The 14,864-nt window shown below is 38.5% G+C and overlaps 1 protein-coding gene across 6 annotated transcripts in view; it reads left to right on the plus strand.

Moving 5' to 3' along the window:
• Adk (adenosine kinase) overlaps positions 1-14,864 on the plus strand; it is a 422,206-nt gene that overhangs the window by 277,860 nt on the left and 129,482 nt on the right. For 5 of the 6 annotated variants that reach the window (XM_060382086.1, XM_060382091.1, XM_060382089.1 and 2 more), the window contains exon 7: positions 7,905-8,075. The exons of the other annotated variant lie outside the window; for it this stretch is intronic. In XM_060382086.1, the coding sequence (XP_060238069.1) occupies positions 7,905-8,075 (171 nt within the window). The remainder of the gene's footprint in view (positions 1-7,904; positions 8,076-14,864) is intronic. 6 annotated transcript variants of the gene reach the window in all.

Consider the following 14,864-nt stretch of genomic DNA (forward strand, 5'->3'; position numbering starts at 1 on the left):
ACTCTGTATCCAAGTTGTATCTGCTTCCTCATTCCCTCCCAATCCCCCCTCCCTCCCTCATTTTCTCCCTGCCCCTTTCCAAGTCCACTGCCTGGGGAGGACGTCCTCCCCTTTCATCTGACCCTAAGTTAACAGAGGGTATCAGACCACATTGCATATGGTCGTGAGCCACCATGTGGGTGCTGGGAATTGAACTCAGGACCTCTGGAAGAGCAGCCAGTGCCCTTAACCACTGAGCCATCTCTCCAGCTCCCCAAACATTTTAAAAGGCAGGCTAATAATATATTTTATTTTAACATCAAATCACCTAGCTGAAGGTAGTCATATTTTAGGGTTTTACTTTGGGTTTTTGTTTTGTTTTGCTCTGGTTTGGTTTGACTACTCATAAACCATTGAGCAAAAAACACAGGCCAGATCACAGTGGATGTCCCTTTTAAATACCTGTCCCTACTGACCTCTGTCTGCCAGATAGGCCTGTGTCTGACAAGTAACAGCATTTCTAGGAGGAAATGATGTATTCAAACTTTTGAGCCTATAGGGAGATATTTCAGACCCAGCACATAAGCAGGTTGTCAGAAGAATGACTGAGTCGAGAGCATGAGTTTGTTGAGCATTCCCTGTGTCTTCAACAGTATTGGTGTGTGTTTGCTTCTGGTTAGGACTGCCAGTTACTGTCTTCAGCAGTGTTAGGCTTGGAGCTTAATCTCAGCTCTGCCTTTCACCATCTTGAACACTGAGCATTGTCTCTTTAATTGCTGGAGAAGAGCCTTTGTCTGTATGGGACTTTACTAGGAATTTCTCTTGTGCAAGATGAGTCAGAAGTCAGGCTGGCGATATCCTGTCCTAAAATGGCCAGGATATCGCCTAGGATGATGTCAGACTCACAACAGTGCTCCATTCCCAACTATTTTCAGGTTCTCACAGAGTTGGCGTATTTATTTACCCTTTGTCATTTTCCCAGTTTTCTATTTCCCTGCCTCCTGGGTTTAGAACAAAATGAGTGAAGATTTCAATATTTCTAAAGCAAATTATTTCTTTAGTTCTGGCCTTGGAAATAATTTTGCATTTCAGAAGTATGATATTTACTTTTCTTTTGGTATATATTGTCAATTTTTTTAAACCTTAACTCAAACTAGAATTCGTGTGGCTGTATATCTGCAGATAGGACCTGAAACTACAAGTTGTTAGCATCCAGCCAAACTGAGTGCTTGCTTGCCATTTATATGTGGACTGCAGAGGGGTGCTGACCCACTCGCCCACCACTACACAAGTGTTTGCGCCTGTGTGTATTTTCTCTAGGACTAGGTAGACACAAATGAGTCTCCTTTGCTTCTGATAACACAGGCAAAGGCCTCCCTTCCCACCCGAGTTTGTCTGAGTATATTCACCATTTATTTAGAGTCATGGTCACTCTGTGTACTTCTGTGTTTTCTTTCTGTCAAGGTCTTGTGTAGCCCAGGTTGACCTTGAAGTTTCTGTGAACCCAATAATAGATTTGTGTTCCTGAACCTCCTGCTTCAGCCTCTTGAGTGTTGGGATTGCAGGCATGTGCCAATCCCCACCCCCCACCACTGTACTGTTTTCTTTTGAATCAATAAAAACTTATACTTACATAGTGTCTGTGCACACATACCTTTTACACCTCAAATCACTATTAATGGTTGTTATTAAGAAGCTTACGTTCTTAGGTAAAAACATTTTAAAAGAATCCAAATAATAATGCTGAATTAAAGTAAGCACTAGTAAAGAGAAAGAAATCATTTCCCTTTCTCTTCGTATATTTCTATTTTTTAGTTAAATTTTTATTTTTTTATATTAATTACATTTTGTTTACTTTGCATCCCAGCAGTAGTCCCCTCCCTCATTCCCTCCCAATCCCACCTTCCCTTTCTCATCTCCTCCCATACCCCTTTCCAAGTCCACCGATAGGGGAGGTCCACCTCCACTTCCATCCAACCCTAGCTTATCAGGTCTCATCAGGACTGGCTGCAGTGTCTTCCTCTGTGTCCTGGCAAGGCTGCTCCTCCCTCAGGGTGGGGTGGGGGGAGGTCAAAGAGCCAGCCACAGAGTTCATGTCAGAGACACAGTCCCTGTTCCCCTTACTAGGGAACCCACTTGGACACTGAGCTGCCATGGGCTACATCTGAGCAGGGGTTCTAGGTTATATCCATGAATGTACCTTGGTTGGAGAATCAGTCTCAGAAAATACCCCTGAGCCTAGATATTTTGGTTCTGTTGCTCTCCTTGTGGAGCTCCTGTACTCTCCAGGTCTTACTAACTACATCTTCTTTCATAGGATTTCCTGCAGTCTGCCCAAAGTTTAGTTATGAGTCTCAGATTGTGTTTTGATACACTGCTAGGTAGACTTTCAGAGGCCCTCAGTGGTAGGCTCCTTTCTTGTTTCTTGTTTTCTCCTTCCAATGTCCTTCCCCTTTGTCTTTTTAAGTGGGGATTGATCCTCTTACCCCTGGTCCTCCTTCTTGTTTAGCTTCTTTAAGTGTACAGATTTGAGTATGTTTATCCTATATTATAGATCTAGAATCCACTTACAAGTGATTATATACCATGTGTGTCTTTCTGCTTCTGGAATACCTCACACAGTCTTCATATATTTCTAATTTCTACTATCTTTAAAATACCCTGAGAAATCCCTTAGAGTGGTTAAGATTTCCAGTGTCAAGTTTGGCTGAAATGGTCTTTGGTTTTACATAGTCGTTTACATCTATTTTCTTTTTTGTTCATAGTGTATAAGGATATCCCCCTTTGTTTTCAGTTCTGATTAGTGTTTTTCAACCTGTAAGAGAATATGTTGTTTACAGGGAGAGACACACAGAGCTAACTGTGTAAACTGACATCCCTAACTTCAAAATCCCAAGATTTTGCTGGATATATAGAGTGCTTTTCTAAAGCACAGACATACAGACTTTCCACTTATTTTTACTACAATCCTGACATGAACAAAACAATTCTGTTTTTACTTTGGGTCATGCTGTAGGCTGGAACACGTGCCTTAGTAAAGGTTATAAATCTGGGAAGAAAAGTTATGGTTGGCATGAATTTTAACAATCTTTACAAGCTAACATCACAAATCCCAACTTGTTTAAATTCTGAATATTTACTTTACAAAATAAGAGCCTATTTTAAAATATAATTAAGTTGTACATTTATTACTTATTTAGAAGCTAGTGTTTTGCCTATTCTTTATAAAATTAACAGAAATCAAATATATACTATCCATATTATAATACAATTATATTATATTTTAAAGTAAAACACATACAACATACATAGATTTGGAATCAGGCCAAATTTAGGCTCTAGAGGCATACTGTTCTGTGACTTAAATTACAATCATGTGTATTGGAGCACAGATCAAATTTTCAGTCTGAAGTTGGTGAGAAGCCTAATTATTTGACCAGGTTACTATTTATATAGACCATTCTGTGGCTGTCTGTGGTTAATCCACAGCTGGCAGAATGCTAGCTCTGGGAGGTTTCTATTTCATGCTGTAACAGTTTGGAGAAAAATAAGAGGAAAGCTTTAAACTCGTCTCATTAAATAAAAGACTAAAAAAGCAAGTACATACATACTACTACAGAGACAGATGCTGTATAAACCGCTCCATTAAATTCTCCTAGTGACAGAAATAGCAAAGAACACAGCTTGGATGCTGATAGTTTTCAAATGGCATGTGTCTAAAGAAAAAATGTTGAAAATATTTTTTAATGGTGCTTAAACGTTACCTTTTAGAACAATTGACTAGTGGTTAAGAATTAGCAGCATGGAGTTTCTAAGTGAGAAAACATTGTGTTATTATAATTTGTAATAGCTCACCATTGCAAGGGTCATGGCTGGCACTCACAACACAGGAGAAAAAGGCATAACAAATCTATTTGGCAAACTTTCATGTTACACAGGAGCGCTTAGACATGAAGTCTCACAGCTTTGGGTAAACTATTTTATGCAAAATTCTTTTTTTTTTCCTTTTTTTAATTACTTAGTTCAATTTACACCTCAGTCATAGGCTCCTCCTCCCAGTCCAGTCCTCCCTCCTGCATCACCTCTCTTCTGTTCTTCAAAATAGGGGAGCCCCCTACCCAGACACCCCAGCTTATCTATTCACAGGAGGACTGAGTTCCTCTTCCCCCGTGGCCTGGTGGGGAAGTCCCATCAGGGGTAAGTGATCAAAAAGCAGGCAACATAGTACGTGTCAGAGATATGCCCCACTCCCCTGACTAGTGAGCCCACATAAAGCCTAAGATGCCCATCGGGCTTATCTTTTGGGTGTCTGTACATTGTAGTATGTCTATCCTGTACTATATGACTAAATTCTGAAGAAATAATTTTTTTAAAGAATCAAGCTAGGGCAAGGGGATATGATGTAATATCTAATGGTAATAAACAACAGGTGAAGCCCGGCATGGTGTCACACACCTGTAATCCAACACTTTGGGAGGCAGAGGCAGGCAGATCTGGATGAGTTCGAGGCTAGCCTGGTCTATAAATTGAGTCCAGGATAGCCAGGACCACACAGAGAAACCTGCCTCAAAAAGCAACACACCAGTGTAATGCAGCCATGATCATTCAGGCCTTTACAGCCATTGAAGCAGGACAGTCTCCCCAAGCATGGTTGGCTACCATAAAAAGCTAAAATGTTACGCTCAGGATTCGAGGCTAAGCACTGCACTCAGGGTCAGCCGCTTTCGACCCAGAGAAGAGCAAGTCTGATTGCATGCAGGTTGATGCCCCAGGTCCCGCCTCTGAGAAAAAGGTATCAGATGGGTCTGATGCTCTTTGGGTAGATGACACCTAAATGAACATCAGTACAAAGTCCCAATTTATTTCTAATATCAGAGATCAGACCTCTACTCTTGCCTGATGTGTCTAAAACAAAAAGGGGGAACTGTAGAGAGCTGCATAAAGTCGCGCCTTAAAGATGGAGCTGGTTTTCGCCTTCCACCTTCCCGATGGTGAGTGCTCTCTGTCACAAACAACTCCACATTTGGCTAAGGCTGAGGATCTGGCTTGCTTCCATGTATGTGGACCTATCTGCATTGCCCACGAGGCACGCTGGGGTTGGCTACCCAGAGGCTATTTTAAGCTGTGGGCTGGCTTTCCCCAGGGTCAGAAGATTGTTCAAGGTTCCTGAATAAACTGCATTGAGAAGAATAAAAAAAAAAAAAAAAAAAAAAAAAAAAAGATCAGAAAGAAGGAGAGGAGGACCTCCCCTATCAGTGGACTTGGGGAGAGGCATGCATGCAGAAAGGGGGGGGAGGGTGAGACCGGGGGGGGGGGGAGGGTGGGACCAGGAAGGGAGGAGGGAAGGCTTATGGGGGGATACAAAAGGAATAAAGTGTAATTAATAAAACTTAAATAAAAAATTTAAAAAAAAGCAACATACACATACAAGATAGATAGATAGATAGATAGATAGATAGATAGATAGATAGATAGATAGATAAACAAGCGGGTGAAGGAATACCATCTTTCCAGATTCTTCTCATCCTCCAGGAATGGCACAAAACCCTGGAATGAGGTCTTGTGGTCTACTTTCATATAAAATGGGAACTCTCACACAGAAGTATCTTCTGCAGTTTTATCCTATTTCCAAAGTGCCGTTTCTTGGCACAATTACAACTCTCTCTTAATTTTTACAACTGTATAAGGGCAGTAAACATCTTCACAAATAGATTATTATACAAGTGACTGCTACCACAAAATTTATTAGAATATTATGTTCAACTTGATATATGAAAATAAATGGATTTTTTTTCTATTTTTTTTCTTTCTCTCTTGTATCCTCATATAAGTGATTAGACTTTCAAATACAAGTCCATACATCATAACATTTTGCAACTTTGGTTTGTTGAGATGAACTGGATGTATGTTATATTGCCTAGGCTAGCTTTGAACTCTACAATCTTCCAGGCTCTGCCTACCAAATGCTGGAAACACAGGTGTGCAAGATCATGCCTGGACATGTTTCACAACCTTTTAATGACACTTTCTTATATGTTGTCATTATTTCCTCTTCTTCCTGCCTAGTTTAAAATGTCTCCCCTTCCTCTGGTTCTTTGCTCTAACTATCCTCCCTTAGTTCTTCCTTCTGTTTCTTCATTTGATTGTTTTCTTTGAAAAGCAAGAATGGGCAAAATACAGCTGTCCTATGGTGCCTGTTACCACCACTTGGGAAGAGGAGGTTATAGGAGTTGGGGTCTAAGGCAAGCCTGAGTTTCCTGCCAGAAACTCAGAGGACAGTTTCCTGTCCTCTCACTCGCTCCTTCATCAAAAGAAAATTTCTCTGTTTTCATTTCAGAATTGTTTATAAAATGAGAGTAATAAACAGTGTATACTCCATGGGTTTCATAATACTCAGTAAGTTGGAAGGTTGTACATCAGTGCTTGGTACATCAGAGCTGATCAGTAAATTTCAGATGGTTTTATCAACATTCACTGCTTATCTCTAGGTTTGATGGGTGTTCCCTACCCGGGTCCTTCAACTACTCTGTCATTTACCCTCACAGTGAGTGCTTTTTCTAGTCATCAGGTCATATGTCTGCTACTGACCCTTCTGCTTCCCTGTAACCCTGAACACGTAAGCACCTTAAAATTCCCTATAAGGTTTCTCTGCTGTTTTCTCCTTGTTTGCCTTCCTTTCCTCTCCTCTTCTGTATTTTTTTTCATCTGTTCTCTTATTGGTCCATACTCCCTTCCTTGGTAATTAGAACCACAACCTTCTTCTGACATATTTCTCATGAGTCAATTTTTTTAATGGAAACTTTGATCAGTATGACCAAAACTGAATGCTCTATATACAAGTCTTATTCTAGACTTCTCTATTTAGTAATAAGACCAGTGTTCTTTTTTAAATTATTTAAACATCATCTTTGAATTCTATTCTTTGCCTTTTACACAGTCTATAGGGCCTGTGCTTCAAACTCCAATGTGGCTTCCTTTTACATAGCCAAACACAGGTGTTATTAGTTGTTGATAAAGTATTGCTGTCCAGTTTGCCTTTCTTGCATTTTCCTGTAATCATATTCCTTTCTTCTGAGAAAAACTCATTACTCACACTGCTTCCTCAGTACACTCCCATGCTGCTGTTCAATGCATCCTGACTGCCCTGCGAGGCCCTTGTATTAACACAACCTCATCTTCAGTTACTGTGCTTTCACTTGTCTCCTCGCCTCTGTGCCTTCCTAACCACTTTCCCTCGAATTTATCCATATCTTTGCCTATGTTTCCAGCTAGAAATCATTAGTGTATGCTAAGAAGACTTTATCATGAAAAATATAGATAAACACTTTTAAAATATACTGTTTCTGGCAATTAAACTAATTAAAATAAGTAGCCGTGGGTTGTCTTCTTATTATTTGAAAATTCTAATTAAAGTAAGTAATAAAAAAATACAGACATTGTGACACACACCTGAAATCTTCAGGCTCCTAGAACTCTCCAGGCCAGCCTTGGTTAACATAGGGAACACTTTCTCAAGCCTAAAATAGAATCAAATAAATTCAGTTAAGATATTTTTAAGATAAATAAGGTATGCTCTTTATAAAACATTTTTAAATCACTGAAAAGATGCTGAAAGTTTATAAGAAGCTAAAAGCATTCAGTCTACCTCTATTTATATTTCTCAAATTTAAATATACTTGTTATTTTCTTGAGTATTTTTGTTTTGTAGATTCCAAGTATTCTTTGATAGTGCATATATGTGATCTAATATCAAATAAATAATGTTACTTTTTAGTACTGCTATATATCAAATATGTTGTACTCACATGATGAACTTTTTTTTAGTTAGATGTAACCATTTCTACCTTGGATTTTATAATTGAACTTGGTATTTTGTATACGTTCCTGATAGCTCTAATTTCCCCTCCCTCTCTCTCTTTGTTCAGGGCTTCTTTCTTACAGTCTCCCCCGAGTCAGTATTGAAAGTGGCTCGCCATGCTGCCGAGAACAACAGAGTCTTCACCTTGAATCTGTCTGCACCGTTTATTAGTCAGTTCTTCAAGGAATCCTTGATGAAAGTCATGCCTTATGTTGACATCCTCTTTGGAAATGAGACGGTGAGTTGCTTTAGAAAAAGCCAGGGGTGGCAGTACATGCCTTTAATCCCACCATGGAAAAAAAAAAAAAGAAAGATTTGTCTGTTTCTGGACTGTATGGACCTAGAACACAAAACTGTGAGCTGCTACATGGCTGCATGTTATGTTAAACAACTTTTTCATTTCTTTTGTTTGTAAATCCTGTTTATTTGCATTCATTCCAACAAATATTTATATGATAAGGCCTGTTATAGTAAATCAATAACTAGTAGAAGACAAGTACCCTGTAATATCTATCATGTTGTGAGCTATGTAAAAGTGCTACAAGCTGATTAGATGTGTTTGGTGTTTTATTGAGGCAGTCTCTAAAGGTCTTCTGATAAACAAACAGCTTCCTAGTGGGATATGAGGTGTTTGCCCTGCACTTTATACTGCGGTTGGATGCAGCTGCATTTGCACAAAGTCAAATAATGTAACACCTTAATGATACCAAGCGAGCTGGACGTCAGAATCAGATGTTTTAAATGTTAATCAGCTAGAAATATCAGCTAAGGCGAAGCAGTTAAATAGGGATAATAAAGATGATACTGTATTTGATTACAAAGAGCAAGTAGATTAGTGTTTTGTCATTTGAACATATTATCCACTGTTCTCCTTGAATATGTTAGTAATAATAATAAATTATCTTCAGTTTTTTTAAAAAGGAAACCATTTTGTCATAAAAATGCACTGCAATGTAAAATATATATCTCACAAGAAATGTTTGTATTTGTGTATATATTTACAATTATTTTCTATTTTCTTTTTCTCCCTAAGTATAATCTTTCCCCCCAAAAAAATCTGCTTAATAGTTGATTTCTAAAATGTCGATAAATTAGCTAACATCAAGCACACTTAGCTTTTATTTTGTACTTACTTGTCCCTTTCCTTTTCTGGAGAGGTTTGAGTACTAGCATTAATGATTTCTTGTAGTCTCAGTTAAAAACAAAATGCTTTGGCAAGCCAGGCATAATGGTAGGTGGCTACAAACTAGAAGACTGCTAGTTCAAGGCTAGCCTAAGCCATGCAACAAAATTTTGTTTCAAGATGAATAAATAAAAATCAGGAGCTGGAGAGGTGACTAGTTATTAAGAGCACTGGCTACTCTTCCAGAGGACCTGAGTTTGATTCCCAGCACTCACATGGTAGCTTACAACTGTCTCTAGCTCCTGTTCCAAAGGATCAAATACCCTCTTAGACATACATGCAGGCAAAACACCCATACATATATATAAGGTAAATAAATAAAATTTAAAAAATAATAAATAAATAAAAGCCAACTTGCCCACCAACACCATCCCTTCACAGACAGTAATCAGTGATCCCCAGGAAAACAATTGAAAGACACAAATGCAACGATTGTCCAGCGTATCACTCACAGCGGATCTCGACCTTCCTAATACTGCAGCCTTTAATGCAGTTTCTCACATTACGGTGAGCCCAACCATAAAGTTATTTTTGTTTCTGCTCTAGAACTGTAATTTTGCTGTTGTTATGCATTGTAATGTAAGTATCTGTGTTTTCTGATGGTCTCAGGTGACCCCCTGTGAAAAGGTCTTTTGACCTCCCAAGGGGGTCATGACCCACAGTTTGAGAAGTACCAAGCCTGTAGCATTCAGAATTAAGCCAAGTAGCCATACAGTGTGTTTGAATTGAGGGGACTGAGTTGGAACTCTAGGAGTTCTGAAAAGCTAGCATGAAGAATACCAGAAAAGACGTGTGTGATGGCACAGGCACTCATCAGAAAGAGGCAGACTTGTCTCAGATAAGCCAGAGCTACACAGAAAGTTCAAATCAGCCTAAGGTATGATATTGCGGCTGTTGTCTCAAATATATATAAAGTAAATAAAATGATGAGGGGGAATAAATCCCTGAATTTGAAAGAGTTTCAACTCGTCTTATAGTCACTCTTCCCTTTGAACCAAAACTAGAATTCATAAGTTAGTGAAGCAACAGTGTGTGCTTGTGTTTCTATCAATTGGAAGTAGAGGAAGGAGGATCAAAATTTTGAAGCCAACCCAGGAACCCAGGTTACTGTTTTAAAAGGAAGAAAAAAAAATGAATGTTTGAAAATAATTATGTACATCCTAAGACAAAATACGAATATTGTTTCTCAAGGACTGTGATGTAGACTAAGTGATTTACTTTCTTATATTGTATGAAATACTTAACAGGAACCTGGAATGCAACTCAGTTGATAGAATGCTTGGCCTGGCTACAGAAGCCTCACAGCCCTCTACTCCATGTATTTGGGAGGTGGAGGCAAAGCTGATCATCCCAACCCTTTTCAAGCGTGCAGTTCACTTCCCATGGTCGACTTGCAGAATTTTTTCTTCTTCCCAAGCAGAAGCTCTGTGCTTATAACTAATAACTCCACCCATTTTCTGTCTTGCCAGGCCTTGGTAGTCACCTTTTTTTGTATGTCATCATGAGTCTGCACATCCTAATACCTCATACAGTTAGCTTCACTTAATAATTATCTGACATCCCTGGCTTATTTATTATCCCATAGTGTTTTCAAAGTTTGCCCATGTTATAGCATGTCTTAGAAGTATATTGTTTTCTAAAGTTGAATAATCTTTTTTTCTCTCTCTACCCCAAGGCACTTCCCATTTGCTTTCCAGGGGTAAAATACAGTGTTTTCTGTGTTCTAGGCAAGTAGTCCTCCACTTGTCTGTCCTGCAGCCATTTCCCTAAGATTCAGAAATGCACAGAGGCATGTTTTTCTTTTCTCAATTTCAAAATATTTAGTAAGACAGTGTGATGGTTCATGACACTGAGGCAGGAGAATTGCCATGAGTACAAAGCCAGCTTAGACCCTACCTTTAAGAAAAAAGTAAATGAATAATTAAATAAAGAAACAAAATCTTTGGTAACCCTCTTATGTTTTACTTTGAAATGAAATGCATGAATTCATAGGTTATATTGACTAAAGTAGTTTCGATACTTCTCTAGTATATAAACTCTTTAAATGTTACATTTTTAATTAAATTTTAAACATCTTCAAAGTTTTAAACATTTTCCTTCAGCAGTATCATTTTTTATTATTAATTATTACACTTTATTCACTTTGTATCTCCCCATAAGCCCCTCCCTCCTCCCCTCCCGGTTCCACCCTCCCTCCACCTTCTTCACAAATGCCCCTCCCCAAGTCCACTGATAGGGGAGGTCCTCCTCTCCTTCCTTCTGATCCTAGTCTATCAGATCACATCAGGAGTGGCTGCATTGTCATCTTCTGTGGCCTGGTAAGGCTGCTCCCCCCTCAGGGGGAGGTGATCAAAGAGTAGGCCAATCAGATTATGTCAGAGGCAGTCCCTCTTCCCATTACTGTGTAACCCACTTGGACACTGAACTGTCATGTGCTACATCTGTGCAGGGGTTCTAGGTTATCTCCATGAATAGTCTTTGGTTGGAGTATGAGTCTCTGGGAAGTTCCCTTTGTTCAAATTTTCTGGTTCTGTTGTTCTCCTTGTGTGGTTCTTGTCCTCTCCATCTCTTAGTATTTCCCATTTCTTATATAAGATTCCATGCACTCTGCCCAACAGTTGGCCATAAGTCTCAGCGTCTGCTTTGAAAGTCTGCAGGGCAGAGGCTTTCAGAGGCCCTCTGGCAGGTTCCTAGGTTGTTTCCTGTTTTCTTCTTCTGGTGTCCATCCTTTTTGCCTTTCAGGATGGGGATTGAGCGTTTTAGTCAGGGTCCTCTCTCTTGATTAGTTTCTTTAGATGTACAGTTTTTAGTAGGTTTATCCTATGTTATATGTTTATATCATTTTTTAACAAACTTACATGCAATCAGCTTAATAAAGGACATGTAGGTAATTATCAATTATATCTATTGATATCAGCTCATGCTAGTTGCTTTCTAGTCATTGTGTACCTGTACATGATTAAAGAACTTGATTGTTCTTGTTTTTCATTATTATTAAATTAAGAAGTTTTTGAATAGAGTCATTTTGAAAATGGTTCTTAAGAGTAATACCTTTTAAGGTTTCCTAATCACTAGATAATTAACCTGCCAGGATTAAGTACACTCAACTTTGCCTCAGGATGCTTAGCTCTCAAATAAGGTCAATTATCTCCTGATAATGACTACTTTGTCAAGAGTTACCACTTAATTTCACAGTGAAGCATCACATCACCCGTACAGTGCACTTTAAGATATTTAAGATTGTAAAATAAAGCTTGAAATTGGGTGGAAGAGCTGTGATGAATTATTTCATATGTACTAAGAATTAATATATTGCTTATTAACCTCCCCCTTTTGTGTGTAGGTTTTTGACTCTGACAGATGATTTTATTTACTAACACTCTGCTTCATCAAATCCTTCTCTGGTAATTTCACTGCTCCACCATTTCTTTACAGAGAATCTTATGTTAAAACCTTTTGACTTCACATATAATAGAGCAGGAAAGCTTATGTTACTTTCTCTCCTGTGTGGTTGTTTAACTTTCATTGCTTTCGTTGTTAAAAAGTGTTTTTCACTCCATAGCCTGGTTGGCCTTGAAATGGAGATGTTCCGGCCCAGCACCCTCAGTGCTAGTATTACAGGTGTGCACCACTGTGCCTAAGTGTCCTCCCTCCCTCCCTTCTTTCTGTCCTTTCACCCTTGCCTGCCTCTCCCTCTGAAATCGTTCCCTCCCTCCTCCTTTTCTCTAGCTGAGTGATTTGGCAATACATGAATTACAAATAGTGAAGCTAATTCTACAGCTTGTTGATGTGGTTGTTCAGTTATTGAGAAATTGCAGGGTCATTTTTGGGTAGTGATGAGGCTGATATGACCAAAAAGACAAGTGTTATTTGCTACATCAGAACATTATGTCAAAAGTAAAATTGGCTTTAGGTGTTTGATCCATATTCCTGAACCTAAAAGACAGAGCAGTTATTTTTTAAATCATAACTAATCTTGTTACAGATTTGTGAAATAGTTTGTTCAGTTTCTATAGTCCCGTAAAATAGAAGTCATTTGCAGACTCATTAAAAAAAAAAAGATGTTTAAGCGGAAATGGGAGAACTGAGTCAGTAAAGCCTTGTAAGCAATAAGCCCAAGGACCTGAGTTTGCTCCTCAGAGCCAGGTTAAAAGCTCCAGGCATGGTAGCGTACTTGGAATCCCTGCACTGGCGCCAGAGACACATTGCCAGGCTGCTTTGCCTAACTGGCCAATTCTGGGTCCAATGAGATATGCTATCTCAAAAAGAAAAGGTGAGCAGCATTCCTAAAAAACAGCAGGCAGGTTGTCCTCTGCCCTGACAGGTGAACGCGTATGCACTCACCCCTGCATGTCTTCGTAGATGCTTTGCTTGCACACACCTTCAGTTAGGTGCTGTCCTTCGGTCAGGATTTTCTAGGCCTTGTAAACATGTCATTAATTTTTAGAAACTTTATCAAGCCCATATACTTTATACTCAGAGGAGTATTTTATTTATATTTCTTTTTGTCTAGTCTAATTCTCTAAGTTATATGGTCTCCAAGCATTTGTAAGAACTCAAAGATGCATGTTCTAACCATAGAAGTAATGGTCTTTCCTTTTACCAGACTGTTGTCAACATGAAATTGAGGAATAGAGCTATATCTAATGATGGATAAAAGTTACCTTTTCACGCCTGTTCATAGAAAGGCACACACTCCTCCTGTGGGGAGCCTGTGATGCAGACAATTTTAAGGTTGCTATAAGTGCAGCCAAAGAAAATAGGAACCCATTAGTATTTGATTTGTAGAATTTTGATGCATTTAACTTTTCTGGTGATGAAAATGAAATTTCAGTTAGCACAGAATTATAGTATCATAAGACTGCAGCTTAGCTTCCGATATAACTCTTTCCTTCGAGTCTTTCTTACATGTTTAACTCATCGGAAGAAAGTGGACACTGTAACAGAAAGGAGGCCTCTAACCTGGTGGCATGTCACAGAGATGCCGTGGAGACAATTCCAAATGAGGAAGGCCTGCACTTTGCCTCTCCTTCCTTTTTCTTCCTTCTTCTTGTTTTCTCTTCACCTTTACCAAAGAGCCCTTTTTTTCCTTTTGTTCTCTCTTCATAGCAACTACATTGACTCTAATGGTGAGATTTTTAAAAATCATTCTTATTCTATTTGTTATTTGTAAAATAACAGAATTGGAAGTGGTTTGAATTACCATGAAAATCATCATATTTATGCAGCAGTGCTTTTGTGATATACAGTAATATTTCAGTTAATCTTTCTACCTATTTAATTGATTCAGTTTCTGCATTATAAATTTGTAAGTGACCATTTGATTATTACTTATAGACTATGATATACTATAAAATTATGGGTTGATACTTAAAGTTCTTATTTAATGCAATTTTTAAATTGTGCTGTTAAATTATTTAATAAATTAGTATCCTACAAACAAAAATTTGAGCTTATGTCACAGTAGGAATAGTTCTATTCCTCAGTTTGGCGATCCTGATTTTTTATTCAGCTCCTGGGTTTTTCTCTTGTCCTTCAAAGCATAGAAAACAATGAGTGCCAAGAAGCTGAAATTAGTAGGCATTAGGGAGATTATTGGAAAAATTTAAAGATTAGTTGATAATTTATGAACATAAAATTCTTAGTTTAATGCTTTTACTATGGTTATGTAAAATGTTTATATGTGGAAAATCCCTATTGTCCTTTTTCAGGTCCAAACCTAGTCCAGAATCCACAGTGCCTTTGGCTATCAGTTGTTCCTTTAGTCTCTCTAAACTGGAACAGCTTTCTGTTATGGCCATGACAATTTTAGATATCTTTATTGTTATCTTGTAAGATACCCTT

The sequence above is a fragment of the Meriones unguiculatus genome, chromosome 4, assembly GCF_030254825.1.
Source record: "Meriones unguiculatus strain TT.TT164.6M chromosome 4, Bangor_MerUng_6.1, whole genome shotgun sequence".
In the NCBI taxonomy this organism is placed as follows: Eukaryota; Metazoa; Chordata; class Mammalia; order Rodentia; family Muridae; genus Meriones; species Meriones unguiculatus.